The following is a 15,870-nucleotide window of genomic DNA, read 5'->3' on the forward strand; positions in this document are numbered from 1 at the left end:
TTGGTGAAGATGGACACCAGACACTCCAAGGCAAAGATCCAAAATGCACACAAGAGCTCTTAGCTTGACACATGGATGCATCAGTTGGTCGACGCTGATTGCACGTCTGTCCACCTCTTTCTTGCTTCTCCCCCATGGAAGCTTATTGACCTTCCCATGTAATGTTAGGGGTCGGGGGAGCAGAAGGGCAGAGAGGAGCTCTTGACCACAGGGCAACCTCAACGCTGCATCTCAGTGTAGGGAATCCAACCGATGTGAGCTGTTCTCAAGAGCCATTCCTGGCCACAGCACGTGCAATTTTCAAACCAGAGGCAGTTTTCACTTACTCCTCTGTTTCTCTGCCTGGACACTCAGCTTGCCGACCTGATTTATTGATGTATTTCCAGCGCCTGGCCCGGTGCCTGGCGTAAAGTGGCTCAATGTGATCACGTCTATTGAATAAATGAATGGAATGGGTAAAAACGGCAACGTCTCACAGTTGTCATATCATCCGTCAAAGTTAGAGTGATTTTTAAGGAGGTGTCAGGGAGAAAGAAAAAGCTTTCCCAACTGTGATGAGATCATTCACTCATTCAAGGAAAGAGCTCAGACAACACACCTGTTTCTCCGTCTGCCTCCTGGGGCCGTGGGGGCGGGCGCCGGTTGGCACAGCCTCGCGGCGTTATCCTCGTTCCTAAGTCAGCACTCATGGAGTCCAAATTCCCGACAGATACTCATCTTTGAGACTTGGGAACGAGGTATCAGAATTCCCCAAACCCTAATTACCCTGTATTTCTCCAAACACTGTAGTTATATGATTTCAATAATCATGGACCCTAATAAGCAGGTTAAACAGTTTTCTGTAAAAAAATAAAATCATATACTTGTAGCTTTTGATTATCATAAACTGATAGATTTTGATGATATTGCATATTTTAATAGTGTGTGGAAAGGATCTCTATCTGATGTAGACACTGGGTAACAGAAAACATGAAAAGAAGGGGCTATTAGCAAATGACAAATGCCAATTAAAAATCGTTTTAACGTGGATGGACCTAGAGATTGTCATGCTAAGTGAAGTCAAGTCAGGGCACGACAGATACCATATGATACCACTTACACGTGGAATCCAAGAAAACATGACACAGAGAAACTTATTTACAAAATAGGAAGAGACTCACAGACCAAGAGAATAGATTTATGGTTACCAAAGGGGAAAGATGAGATGGATAAATTAGGAGTTTGAGATCAACATATACACACTACTCTATGTAAAATAGATAACAAGGACCTACGTATACCACAGGCAACTGTACTCGGTATTTTATAATAACCTATAATGGAAAAGTGTATCACTTGGTTGTATACCAGAAACTAATACTACTTTGTAAATCAACTATTCTTCTATTCGAAAAATAAATTATCAAAAAATTTAAAGATAATTCCACAAATATATGATACTTACAAGATTAATTGCTCTGTCTGACAGTCTTGAGCCTTTGCTTCATGACAAATATTCCAGTCGTAATAAAACTTCTTTCACCTGATGTTAGTCAGATAGTAAGGAGTCCAAAGCGTTACTCAGGTTGAGCAAGAGGAGAGTGCCAGTTGCTTTTTTAATTGTGATGAGATACATAGAACACGAAAGTCACCAGCTTAACCCTTTCTATGTGTATAACTCAGTGGTGTAAATTATATTCACATTGTTGTACAACCATCCCCCACTACCCATCTTCAGAACATTTTCTTCTTCCTGGACTGGAAACCTGTCCCCATTAAACACTCGCTCCCCATTCCCATAGCCCTGTTCTGGGTCCCCACCATTCTACTTTGTGTCTTTATGGATTTAACTCATCTAAAAGACGCTTGCTCCTTGGAAGAAAAGCTATGACCAACCTAGACAGCATAGTAAAAAGCAGAGACATTACTTTGCCAGCAAAGGTCCGTCTAGTCAAAGCTATGGTTTTCGCAGTAGTCATGTATGGATGTGAGAGTTGGACCATAAAGGAGGCTGAATGCTAAAGAATTGATGTTTTTGAACTGTGGTGTTGGAGAAGACTCTTGAGAGTCCCGTGGGCTACAAGGAGATCAAACCAGTCCATCCTAAAGAAAATCAGCCCTGGATATTCATTGGAAGGACTGATGCTAAAGCTAAAGCTCCAATACTTTGGCCACCTGATGTGAAGAACTGACTCCTTGGAAAAGCCCCTGATCCTGGGAAAGATTGAAGGCAGGAGGAGAAGGGGACGACAGAGGATGAGAGGGTTGGATGGCATCACCGACTCAATGGACATGAGCTGGAGCAAGCTCTGGGAGCTGGTGATGGACAGGGAGGCCTGGCGTGCTGCAGTCCATGGGGTTGAAAGGAGTCAGACACGACTGAGTGACTGAACTGACTGACTGACTGAGGAACCTCCTGTGTGTGGAATTTTCCCCTTTGTACAGGCGTATTTCACTTAGCATCGTATCCTCAAAGGTCGTTCACAAGGTCACCTTTCCCCAGCTTTTCCTCTCTTGTAGCTGCTTTCTAATCTCATAGTGTTGTGGTCAGAAAAGATGCTTGATATGATTTCAGTTTTCTTAAATTTGCCAAGGCTTGCTTCGTGGCCTCCATTGTGATCTGTTCTGGAGAATATCCCATGTGCACTTGAGAAGAATGTGCAGTGTGCTGCTTGGGGATAGAACACTACAGATATCACTTAAGTCCATCTGGCCCAATACGTCATTTAAGTCATCCGGCCTTATTGATTTTCTGTGTGGATGTTCAGTTCACTGATGTGAGTGGGATGTTAAAGTACCCCAGTATTATTGTGTTACTGTTGATTTCTCCTTATATACTTAGGTGCTCCTGTGTTGGGTATATATATATTTACAATTATTCTATCTTTTTCTTGGATTGATCCCTTGATTATTACGCAGTGTCCTTCTCCGTCTTTTGTAACAGCCTTTATGTTAAAGCCTATTTTGTCTGATATGAGTATTGCTACTCCAGCATTCTTTCAATTTCAATCGTCAATGGAATGCCTGTTTCCGTCTCCATGAGGTCACTTTTTTAGTGGCTAAATTGCATCTGCTTCACAAAACCATAGCTTACAGTGAATATTCAAACAGTGAGACGTGGCACAAGGTATTATTGGGTGGGACTCAAATCACACGACGCTGAGATCCCTGGGAAAGTTTAACAGCCTCACACAGAATCGCACTCTAAAATTACCAGTTTAAGGACTTGTTCATTCATTCCTTAGAACACCACTCACAGCATGTGTGTGAAGCGTCCTGTGTGTATAAACTCAATCATATTTACTTTATTCATGAGAATGACTCACCCTGGCAGAGACAGGGCCCTGGGCAGGCGCTTACAATGTGCCGCAGCCATAAGCCAGACTGGCTCCGTGGTGGCCGATTCTGGCCCCTGTGCTTCTGACCTGGTTCCCGAAAGTCAACCTTATCCTTCAGCTCCACACGAGAGCGCTTCCTGCCCTTGCTTTTTTTTTTTTTTCCTGTGAAAAGCAGAGTCTAACTACCATGCAATTTATTTCTGCATTGCAAAGCTGAGAAATATGAAAGCACCATGGGAAAAACACTGCTGTATTAATTTATGGTAGCAATTCTTGAGATAAAATACGGCACTAGAGTAATAGCTTTTATGACTGTGCAGTAAAAGTTAACAGAGCCAACAATGGCTTTCTGTTTAATTCTCTTCCAACTCTACAGACATAATTCTGCCTTCACCTGCATCACACTTTCCTGTGGTTTTCGCAGGGGACACACCTCCTCTTCCAAGAATCCCTGTACCTGCCAGGATGCATGGCCAGTGAAAGAAGAAGGATCCAGTAAACGGTCCAGTGGGAGTGGACTGGACTGAAGTAGGCATCAGGCTGGGTGTGCTCAGTGAGGTGACTTTCACCCCCTTCCTGCTTGACCACGGCAGCTGCCTGCTGTGAGAGCACTCTGATTTTCTGGCAAGCCTGGCAGTTACCCCAGGCTTTCACCATGCCCATAATGATGTTCTCTGTGGCCGTGAAAGGCAGCTCCTGCAGAACGCGCCGCTTGGTTACATTGGGGTATCCCACCAATCCTTCAGAAGTGTTCTGCAACATATTTAATACAGTATCTGCAGTGAGAAGGGCTTTCCTCATAGCTCAGTTGGTAAAGAATCCACCTGCAATGCAAGAAACCCCGGTTCGATTCCTGGGTTGGGATGATCCCCTGGAGAAGGGATAGGCAACCCACTCCAGTATTCTTGGGCTTCTCTTGCGGCTCAGCTGGTAAAGAATCTGCCTGCAATGCGGGAGACCTGGGTTCAATCCCTGGGTTGGCAAGATCCCCTGGAGAAGAGACTGGCTACTCACTCCAGTACTCTTGCCTGGAGAATCCCAGGGACAGAGGAGCCTGGTGGGCTGTAATCCATGGGGTCACAAAGAGTCGGACATGACTGAGCAACTTTCACTTTCTGCAGTGAGAAACGCCTCAGCCAAACTGATTCGTCAGTTGGCACGGTCATCAGGTGTGCGTTCAAACTACAGCACAGACGCTGTCTGCAGGGGTTCCACGACGAGGGTCATCAGGAGACGGGCCAGGCTGCGGCGCTGCTCTGAGCGTGTAGGGTTCTGCTGAAAGTGTTGCACTTGCGCCAATCTGCTGTTTTTCAAAGGATTCCTGCAACTCCTTGAGGTTTGCCAGGAGTCGTATGTCGGTACAAATCCTGTGCACCGATGCCCCCAAGCGAGTCAGCACAAAGAGCACCTCAACATCTACTTTTCGTGCATAGGTCTCCCCCGTGAAGATGAAAACCCTCTTGAATCCTGCCTTTTCTGTCACCGTCTTGTCAAGCTGCTCTCCCTTTTGATCACCTCCCTCGGAGAGCTGCAGGGAGCTGGCCTGGGTGCCGGTGGCGCCCTTCACACCTTGGAAGCACAGCTCATCCCGGACACGCTTCAGGTTCTGGAGATCCATGCCCAGATCCTAAATCCAGAGACAGCAACATTTCCCAACTGTGGTCAGCTGAGCAGGCTGGAAATGTGTGAAACCTAAGGTGGGAAGCTCGGCTCATTCCTTGGCAAAGTCGGCAAGCTGAGAGATCACCCTGGCAAGCTTTGGCAAAAGCAGGTCAAATGCATTTCTAAGAACAATGAGGTCTGTATTGTTTCCCACATAGCAGGGGGTGGCGCCAGGATGGATAATGCCAGCGGCTTTGGGGCAGCAGTGGGCAAACGTGTGCACGTGGACCATCAAAGCACGTGGTAACTGCTTCTCCTCCTCAGCTGCCATCTTGAAGTTGGGATTGTCCAGGTTAGATTTCACCTCCTGGATTTGTTCATCTGTGTTAGGTGAACCCAGTGTCTGCTCGGCCTCCGCCAGCCACAACCAGAGCTGCTGCCAGGTCTGAAGTTTGTACCTGTTACTAAACACGAAGCACATCTCTGGGCTGGAAAACAGGAGGCAAGCAATGAGCGGTAGCTGTCGTGCCTGCAGGCTGCCTCCTGCCCACCACGGTTGCCCCTCTGCCGCCATCCCAAACTCTGCACCCTGCTGGAACTGCCTGCCCTTGCTTTTGACCTCATCAGTGAATTCCTTCCAGCCGGTAACCTCTTCATGTCGACTATTTGATTCTCCAAAGAGAATGCTTTTCCCTTTGTCTCCATGGGATTTCTTTGGAAGGAATGATGCTAAAGCTGAAACTCCAGTACTTTGGCCACCTCATCCGAAGAGTTGACTCATTGGAAAAGACTCTGATGCTGGGAGGGATTGGAGGCAGGAGGAGAAGGGGACGTCCGAGGATGAGATGGCTGGATGGCATCACCGGCTCGATGGACGTGAGTCTGAGTGAACTCTAGGAGTTGGTGATGGACAGGGAGGCCTGGCGTGCTGCGAATCACGGGGTCACAAAGAGTCGGACACGACTGAGCTACTGAACTGAACTGAACTGAAATTGTCTCCATGTATTGACTGGTTTTTCACACTATTTGGCATTGGCTAAAATGTAACTTTCCTGAGAAATTGTGGGAAGGAATTCCTGCCTGGAAACCCAATGGGCAGTGTCTCCCCCTGTGGCCTCAAGAAGCAGCTTCCGGTCATATGTTCTGAAGGTCAGGGAGCAGACAGGAAGAAGAGCCACGAGACTTTCTCCCCACACTGTTCTCCTGACAGAGAGGGAGAAGAAGAGAAGTGAAAGTTGCTCAGTCGTGTCCGATTCTTTGCGACCCCATGGACTGTGGCCCGCCAGGCTCCTGTGTCTATGGGATTCTCCAGGCAAGAATACTGGAGTGTGTAGCCATTCCCTCCTCCAGGGGATCTTCCGAACCCAGGGATTGAACCCAGGTCTCCTGCATTGCAGGCAGATTATTTACCGTCTGAACCACTCGGGAAACCTGATGACAGAGAGGGAACCCCCACAAATGCCTGCATTCTCTCTTATGTGGTGTTGAAGAGATAAGGGTCCAGTCACTCTCTTAGCCTTTCAGGGGCAAAGGGCAATGAGATGTCAGAAGACTCAGCTGAGTCCTGACTCTCTCCAGGGTGGATGGGCATGGCACGGATGAAAGGGCCCACCTCGGGTGATAATTCGTTGCTGTTGTTGAGTCTCTCAGTTGTTTTTGACTTTCTTCAACCCCATGGACTACAGCACGCCGGGCTTCCCTGTCCTTCACTATCTCCCTCAGTTTGTTCAAACTCATGTCCATTAAGTTGCTGGTGCCATCCAAACATCTCACCCTCTGTCGTCCCCTTCTCTACCGCCTTCAATCTTTCCCAGCATCAGGGTCTTTTTCAGTAAGTCAGTTCTTCGCATCAGGTGGCCAAAGTATTGGAGCTTCATCTTCAGCATCAGTCCCTTCAATGAATATTCAGGACTGATTTCCTTTAGGATGGACTGGTTGGATCTCCTTGCAGTCCCAGGGACTCTCAAGAGTCTTCTCCAACACCACAGTTCAAAAGCATCAATTCTTCAGCATTCCGCCTCCTTTAGGGTCCAGCTCTCACATCCATACATGACTACTGGAAAACCATAGCATTGACTAGATGGACCTTTGTTGGCAAAGTGATGCCTCTGCTTTTTAATACGCTGAGGCTTTTCCTCCAGGAAGCAAGCGTCTTCTAATTTCATGGCTGCTGTCACCCCTACAGTGACTTTGGAGCCCAAGAAAATACAGTCTGTCACTGTTTCCATCTTCTCCTCACCTATTTGCTGTGAATAATAGCGATCGCCCTATCCAACTTGCATAACCCTCCAAGCCACCCTATGAGGTGGTTCTATCATCTTCACTTTAGGGGTGAGGAAATCGAGGCCCAAGCAATTTGTCTAAGAATGCACAGCCATGCCACAAAAAAGCAGAGCCAAGACTTGAGCTAGTCCACCGGGCTCCAGAGCCTGCATTTGTAACTACTGTGCAAAAGTGCCTTTCAAAGAGCGGCCTGATGACTGGCCTGGGCAGGGAGCCAGTGGGACCGCCAGGACAGCCACCTCTCATCTCCTTCCACGAGTCTCACAATGCCCCACTGTAATTATTCCTGTCTGCAGATGAAGAGGCTGAGGCTTAGCATGGGTATGGACCTCACCCAAGGTTAAGGTAGAGGTCAGTGCTGGGGTCCCAGCTGAGCCCTCGGAGAGTCTGAACAACCTGCCTGTACCGTTCTTCCTCCAGTTGCTGGGTGTTTTTATTGGATCGGCTCTATCTGAAGCACATAATGAAGTTGTCAAGAGAAGCAAGTTGCAAGGAGTTTATGACTTGCTTTTAAAATATAATCACACAGATGTAAGACACAGAAGTCTTCATGCTTGTGTGGGAGCCCTGAGATCCTCGAGGAGCTAGTGCCTCCCTGTGAGTGGCACTGCTGGGGCAATGCCAGGGAGAGGCTCACAGGCCCTCCATGGGTGCCAGACTTAGTGCCTTGGCGGCCCTGCCCTGGTCTAGGGATTTTGTCCCCAGGTTTGGGGGCCTGGGGACTCTTTCTGATGTAACATCACAATAACTGGCTTTAGAGTCAGTTTGGGGTTAGCCCCACCTTCTACTGAATCATGAACTGCGGGCATTGGGCTGGTAATCTGGTACCTCCACATCCCAGCGTTCGTCTCCTTGAAAGGAAGGGTACATTGGGGAGGATTCAGTGAGGTTCTATGAGTAAGGGGTTCCCTGTAAATGCTCTGTACAGGGGATTTTCTCCTTCAGGCTCTTGGGGATGAATGTGCACTGACCAAGCTCCCAACAGGCTCAGCCGTGGACCAGAACTGCAGCTAACTGGTTGACTGTGGGAAACAGAGTTGCCGTGGAAACGGTAACACGCAGGCCCGTGATCTTCCCTGCCTGGTGGCCACTGGGACCTCAGTTTCCCCCTGCGTGTAGTGGGAAGGCTACAGGAGCAGCCATGTGGGAAATGACCTTCAGAGCTAAATACACAAACACAGTCTTCTTTCTTTTTCTTTCTCCTTGTTTGCCCGCCATCCCCCACCCCCGATTCCCACCCCATTGGCAGGGATACGTGGGAAAGCCAAATAGGGTTGGTTCTAATGGTTAAAGTCGGGGAGCTAGTGAAGCCCAGGGCCCCTGCCTCCTCTGCAGGGGACAGGACCACTGGGACAGCACTGAGACCCACTGATAAAATGCTTAGTCCTTGGCGGTCCCTTCAAGAGACCATTCCTTCTCTCAAGTATAGTGGCTAGATCAGCAGTTAAGCCCCCAGTTCACTCAAAGTTCCAGTCCCAGCTCTTCTTAAATTAGCTGGGTGCTGCTGGGCAAATGCTTTTTGCATCTCTGAGCTTCAGCTCCTTCCTCTTGAATGGAGAGCCACAGCCTCCACCACCTGCCCTCAGCTTGGACCTATGCTCCCCTACCCTTCCAACAGTATTGCCTACTACCATTCAGCAGGGCTTCCCTAGTAGTTCAGATGGTAAAGCAATGCAGGAGCCCCAGCTTCAACCCCTGGGTCAGGAATATCCCTTAGAGAAAGAAACGGCAAACCCACTCCAGATTCTTGCCTGCAGAATTCCGTGGAGAGAGGAGCCTGGTGGGCTACAGTCCATGGGGTCGCAAAGAGTCGGACATGACTGAGCAACTAACACACACTCACACACGCGCGCACACACACACACACACACACACACGGTTCCTTAGGTTGCTTTGCACATTCTAATAGACTTGGGATGCACTCAGATCTCTGTGACTGAGGCCAGGCCACACACTCATCTCACAGGAACCCTCCTCCCGAGCCCCTTACATTTCTAGACAGGGGAGGTGGCCCAGGCCACGCTCAAAGCGGACATCTTCATCATCTGGAGAGTCAAGCTGGCAGGCACATTTGTGAAAACACAACTCTGGCCACAGTAAAAAAAAAAAAAAAAATTCTCCACACCTGTACCCCCAATATTTTATTGACTTTTAATAGAAAAATTGGAGAGAAAACATTTTCCATGTTCTTTGTTTTCCTGACTGAGCTGCTGAAATATTTTTCAGGTAGATACTTCTGGGAAAGAGTTTAGTTGAGTGATATAAATTAGTACATTGAAATGTCATCTGAGCTTCCTGAAAGCAATTTTCCATGGTTTGTTCTTGCTTAGATTTTATTAAAGTAACATTGGTGGGGGGTTTTCCACTAATGATAAAAAAGGATGTACAGTCATGATAAAGTATCTGGATAGCACAAAGAAGAAAATGAAAACTACCCACAGTTCCCCTCAAAGACAACCACTGCCAATAGGCTGACGTTAACTCTTTCCAGGAATATCTATGTACGGGCATATATAGAGAAACATAAAAGAATTGGATACAGTAACAGTGTTTTCATATATGGACACATGGTTCCTTTTATAAACTCCAGACTAAAATTGAATTTTAGTTTTCCAAAATATTTCATCTCATGTAAAACTCATTTTACTAGAATTTTATCAGTTTGATTAATAATATTTAGAGTTTTTCAGAGACAAGATAACAAATTTTACATAATACATACTTTATCTAAACACAGTTTTGTTTTTTTTTAAATGTGGGCTTGCACTGTATATTCTTGTGTGTAACTTGTTATTTTTTTTTTTAAGCTTTTTCCCATTTAAAAAGTAAGGGCATAAATAACATATGAATGTACAGTTCTGGGGACTTCCCTGGTGGACCACTAAGACCAGATGCAGCCAAATAAATAAATAACAAAGTAAAAATAAAATATCTAGAAAATGTACAGTTGTGTGAGAGTTGATCAGCACGTGTAGCCATGTAATTACCATTACAATCAGGATAAGGAATTTTGCCTGTCATTTGGCGGTCATCTAAAATATACCATCAAGCTTTCTGTCATTTGCAGGGCAATGATTTAACCAGTGTTTTTTTTTTTTTTTTTTTTTTTTGCTGGTCATTGGAGGTTGTTTACAATTTTCCTCTTACTGATTTGGCAATCTGAAGGAATGGAATGAATGAATGAAAGCGAGTGAAATCTGGGATTCTCATTTTCCTGCCGCTCTACCAAATGGTCTGGGCTTCTCCCTTCTCTGCTTGGAAAACTGCACATCCTGAGACCCAGCCCAGATGTTTCCCTCTGTGAAGCCCTCGCGATGCCAGACGGAGAGCTGGTTCCCCCTCTTCTGTGTTCCCAGGACACTCCGTCACACACTCTAGAGGGCCAGCATTGTGATAATCGGTTTCTCTTCCCCGCTCCAGGCTGGGAGCTGGGCGAACGGTGAAGCTTGGCAGTCTCCTGTTCCCCACATCTAGGCCGCGCCTGGTTCAGCGTGCTCGGTAAACGTTCACGAGGTGAGTGAACATTTCACCCTGTGGACAGTTTCAGTATTGGGCTGATCTCTTAGGATGCAGGTACCTTCTGAGCACGGCCGCAATATGAATTCAGCTGGTAACCTGGGGAGAGCTGGATTCTTACCTCTGTTCCAGACCCAGGATCAGGGGGTGCAAATTCACATTTATATGGAGTCTTTCAAATATTTATTGAATGAACAAACACATGAATGAAAGGTGTGGTCATGGACCTCTTAGCACCTGTTCTTGGTAAGCTCACAACCGGAACTCAAGGAAACCACCTCGGAAGACTTCACACTTCCGCTCACCGCTCCCCCCTCCCCTCCGCGCCCCCCCCCCGCCTCGCCCCATGCAGCCTTTTCTTAACAGGGTACCCTGGTGGCTTAGACTTAGCCAAGCAGTGGCCAGCATCGCTTGGCAACAATGCCCAGACACTTCAGCTTGTGATCCAGGAGACAGACCTTGAGCGGCAAGCACCTGCTTTAATTTAAAGTACACTAATTAATATCTGTATCTGCAAAGTCTAGCACAGGACTTGGTGCATAGAAGGCATTTTTAAACGTTTGAGCAAGGATGACATATGGATATGAAAAGGATAACAATGTTTGAGAAAGATAAAAATGCCCGTCATTCGCTGAGTACTTCCCGAGTCAGGTGACTCGGTGGCTCCCTACAAATTCCGTTTCTTAGAACAGCCCTGGGGTGGGTCTGTATCATTCATTCCCCCATTCCCCGTTGCTCAGGCCCACACTGCGGGGAGAAGCGTCTGCTGGAAGTTGAAGTTGGAGGGTCTGGCTCCAAAGTCTGCCTTCTCGGCGCAGCGACCAGGAGCGTCCACATCACGCTGCCACCTCTGTCTCCCCGGGTCTGCAGGTGAAGCTCGGTAAGGGGCCTTGCGTTGAGACCGCGTCCTTCCGAGTGGTGCAAGGATGGGCTCCTGGGCGGCTCCGGAGGCCTGTCCGCAGGCTGCGAGCCGGTGACTTGCAGCGGGGCGCGCTCTACCATCAGGTGTGGATGCAGCGGTGACCTTCGCCGTCAGAACCTGACTCCAGTGGACGCTCGATGACGACCGTTGGTGAACCCCCGCGGCTGTCAGCGGAGATCTGGAGACAGCCCCAGGCGGAAGATCCTGCCCAGGACGCGGCACAGACCCGGGACCCGGGAGCCCAGAGCCTCGGCTCGGCAACAGCGCACCCACTTGGGCGGGGCTCGGGGCGGGGCTCGAAATCGGCCCACCCACCTGGGGGTTGGGGGCGTGGCTCGGAATGGGGCTTGGGGCGGGGTCTGGGGCGGGGTTTGGGGCGTGGCTCCGGTCAGACCCAGCTAATCTGAGCTCGAGAGGCCAGCCCCCGCCACTGAGGAGGTGGTGGCACTTGCGCACTCCGCCGCCCCCGCGCGCCTCTCCGGGGCTGGGGGACGGGGCGGGGCGTGCCGGCGGCGCTCGGCGCTGACGCTGCGCCGACGCGCCCGACGTCGGGCACGTTGACGCCGGCGACGCGCCGCCGGGCCCGCTCCTCCTGCGCTCCGCCAGTGTCCGGCCGCGGGCCGGCCTCAGTGACTGGGGGCGGCGGGCCCGGGGCCGCGGGGCGCGGGGCGCGGGGCGCGGGGCGGGCGGCGGGCGGCGGGCTGCCTTCGTCGGGCCCGGAGCTCGCCTGGAGCGAGCAGCCGCCCGCGGAACGTCCTCGCCCGCTCCCGCCGGCGAGCAAGGTAAGGCAGCGGGGCACCGAGGCAGGGTCGGTGCGGAGCGGGGCCCCGGGCGGCGCACGGCTGCTTAGTGTCAGCGCCCCCGGGAGCGCGGGGCGCGGCCCGGGGGGACCCCCGGCGGACGGGCTCGCGGGGCAGTGCGCCGCCCCCCCACCCCCACCTCCCTGACCCCGGCGCCAGGTGACCCAGCGCTGGGCGCAGGGACGAGGACTCGGGGCCAGGCCGGGCTCCGTGGAGACCGGTCCCCTGCGCCCTGGGGTCCCCGCTGCTGCCGCACCGGGGCGCGGGTGCGAGCCGGGTAGAGGCGTCGTTCTCGTCCGGTGCGCGGTGCGCGGCTGGGCACCTCCGTCCCGGAGGTCCGCCGACCCCGGAGCACCGCCCCTCGCCCCGTCATTACATTTGAGACAGAGGAGCCTCTGGTAGTCTCACCCTTCACTTTTCCTCCATTCCTATTTATCCATCTCGACCCGCTATATTTCCATTGTGGAATATTTTGGGGGGGAGGGAGTGGGGTGGTGGGGGGAGAGGCTGTGACCTTACATAAGTGAGGTTGACTGACCAACCAGCGGAGTCTTTGCAAATGCACCTCTCGCAGTCCGTAACGAGCCTAGTTCCCGTTTAGCGCTCACCAAATCCAGCCCAAGAATCCGGGGAGCTAGTCGGTCCTTCCCCGGAGCTGACTGTACACATTCCTGTAAGATGCCTGATGGGTTTTGTACTTGTCAGTTTTACTGACTGTATGCTCCTTCTGTGCTTTTTCCTGAAACATGATTGGGTGGCACGTGTTTTGACTTTCTACCTCCCTCGCCGCTCCCCGCCCCACCCCCCCCAACCGGGAAATAAGAAAGGAGGAAAAAAAAAAAGGGGGGGTTACAGAAGCACGCTTGTTTCTCAACAATCAGAAAGTACGGCTTTGCAAACAAAATGCCACAAGGGTTGTCCCTTATGTGAGGGGTAGTCTTTTTGGTCTTTACCCACCCCTTCACTGATGATCGTCAGTATTCATGTCTTCATCTTGGGTGTGCCTTGCACTTCGGATAGGCCTGTGTGTATTTTCCCAGCGTACTTCTCTCTACAGAGCCTAGCAGTCAGATCTGGAAATAGTAAGGCCTTTCATTTATCAGCTCCAGATAGCTAGAAAGTTGCAGCTTTGTAGAAGCCTTTATTTAGAAGCGCCCCATGACGGTGGTCCGGGTCTTTTGTTTCCAAGATGATGTGCGAGGTGATGCCGACCATCAGTGAAGCCGAAGGCCCCCCGGGAGGAAGTGGGAGCCAAGGGTCCAGCTCCCCTTCGCAGCCGGATGCGGACTCACATTTTGAACAGTTGATGGTGTCCATGCTGGAAGAGAGGGACCGTCTTCTCGACACGCTGAGAGAGACCCAAGAAACGCTGGCATTAACCCAGGGGAAACTGCATGAGGTTGGTCACGAAAGAGATTCCTTGCAGAGGCAGCTCAATACTGCGCTTCCACAGGTATGGATGACTTTCCCCTGCAGGTTTTTGTCTAAATGCTTTTTTTGGGGGGGCATGCTGCTATTTTAGATGTGTATTTTGCCATCATCACTTGCGCAGCGGTGGTTCTGTTATTTGTAAGTCACATACAGATAGAGTTCCTGGGGGATTAAACGTCTTAGCTAGAGCAAACTCGTGTACTGTCGAGTCCTGTGAAGACACCTTATCGGTCCTGTTCATCTCTTTGGGGGGTCAGCAGAAGGAGCCGCCTAGATTTGGAGAAGCGCTGCAGAGTTTTGGAAAAAAGGGCCACCAAGTAACGAGTCTCTGCGATGCCTTCTGCTTTGTTGCCGTAAGCCTTTCCCCTCCTAATCGTGTGACTCTGTGGGTTGCATCATGGATTTCCAGTTTCCTAATGCAGTGTCCTGGACAAATGGAATGGATCTCCCAGGAAGAATATATTTACAGTCTGCCTTTCTCAGCAGCCAGGTGCTTTGTAAGTCAAGTTTGTTTCAGAGGATAGAAGATGGGTTCCTTCGGCACTTTCTCTTTAGCAGCTGAAGATTATAAAGTTCACAGTCACAACAAGGTTTTTCATCTAAGGGTATTGCGTTTAGAGCCGTGTCTCCAGGCCTTTTCTTGCGGCGCCGAGTGAGGATCTGATGATAGGTGCAGGGAGGTGTCAGCTGAAGACTGTGAGGTGGGTGGCGCAGTGTAGCGGGAGCCGTGAAGTTTCCTCGGGTGTTTATGGCTGCGGAGGCGCCGTTTGGCTTACTCATGATAGGCGCCTTTATGGTGCCGTCAGATAGACCTGAATAAGCGTGCGTGCATTCTCTCGTGATGGGTCTGTGGTGGTAAATTAGTAAATGAATAATTACTAGCCTTAATGCATTTCTTGGCTTTCGTCAAGTCTCCTGAAAGATTGATAAGCCAAACATGTGGACTTCCTCTTTAGCAACAGGAATTTTATGGCAGTGCTATGACGTTCCTTCTCTGTCAGACATGAGAATCATGGAAGTGTTTTTCCCATTTGAGTCTTGTAAATTACCAGGTTTGTTTGGGTCCAGTGTTATCACCAGTAACACTGTCTCTAGGAGATCGTGAAGGACTGGTGTGCTGCAGCCCACGGGGTCACAAAGAGCTGGACACGACTTAGACTTGAACAGCCGCCGCCGCCACCACCACGGGCCTCGAAGGATTGCCCAGGTTGTGCTTTACTGGGCTTTCGTTGTAGTGTTTGTAAGTCTTTTCAGTACTTGGGCATTTTTCTTTTGTTTTTTCATAATTGTATTTGTCTTGTAATTTGAGGTGCAGCCGCGGACGTCTAGTCTTTTGAGGGATAAACACAGGGATGAAACAGGGAAGGGCTGTGAGTGTTGTCGAGTCCAGTCTCTCGCAGTGGAGCTTGTCACACCAGCAGGGGGACAGTTGCTCAGCTGCTCCGTGGTGTAGCCTGGAAATGCCTTGTTGAGTGAAGAATGCGATGACGTCACCGCTCACCTACTGAGCGCCTGAGTCCAACGTTTTAGAAACACGGGAACCAACAAGTAAGCCTTACTTGGAACCTTCCCTTTCTTGGCATCTGTAGTCTGTTTGGTGGCTAATTGTGTGACCAGGTAGGCGTGTGAATTAACTCCTGCCAGATTATGTAGGAAGTAACAATGTACTTAAAAAAAAAAAACACTGTACTGTAACAGAACATAGGTCAGAGAAATTCACACATCTTAAGTGTACATTGCAGTGAATTTTTCACCCAGTGAACACACTCTTGTAATTACTGCCTGGACCGAGAAAAGAACGTTCTCAGGCTTCCCAGGAGCCCCTCCCACCCGCTCCCAGGATCTCTCCCAGAGCTAACCGGAGTCTTTTCATCATTGATTAATTTGATGTTCTTAACTTTATGTATGTGAAAGTAATGTGTACATTTATTTCCTGACTTTCATTCAGCGTCATCTTTGCGAGCTCTGTCCGTGCAGGTTTGTCTGTTCCCATCTGCTA

General features: G+C 49.8%; 1 protein-coding gene and 1 pseudogene across 12 annotated transcripts in view; one reads left to right on the top strand and one right to left on the bottom strand.

The window, feature by feature from the left end:
- Positions 1–3,687: 3,687 nt before the first annotated feature.
- On the bottom strand, positions 3,688–5,493 carry LOC101117033 (adenylosuccinate lyase-like; annotated as a pseudogene).
- Positions 5,494–12,318: 6,825 nt separating this feature from the next.
- Positions 12,319–15,870, top strand: part of PPFIA1 (PTPRF interacting protein alpha 1) — an 80,135-nt gene continuing 76,583 nt past the window's right edge. For 11 of the 12 annotated variants that reach the window (XM_060404126.1, XM_042238101.2, XM_042238103.2 and 8 more), the window contains exons 1-2: positions 12,319–12,422; positions 13,630–13,893. In XM_060404126.1, coding sequence (XP_060260109.1) covers positions 13,630–13,893 — 264 coding nt within the window. In that variant the 5' untranslated portion in view covers positions 12,319–12,422. Of the gene's footprint in view, positions 12,423–13,629; positions 13,894–14,128; positions 15,420–15,870 lie in introns of those variants that run through there. The other variant, XM_060404131.1, reaches the window with a different exon arrangement.

This window comes from Ovis aries, chromosome 21 (genome assembly GCF_016772045.2).
Source record: "Ovis aries strain OAR_USU_Benz2616 breed Rambouillet chromosome 21, ARS-UI_Ramb_v3.0, whole genome shotgun sequence".
Classification (NCBI taxonomy): Eukaryota; Metazoa; Chordata; class Mammalia; order Artiodactyla; family Bovidae; genus Ovis; species Ovis aries.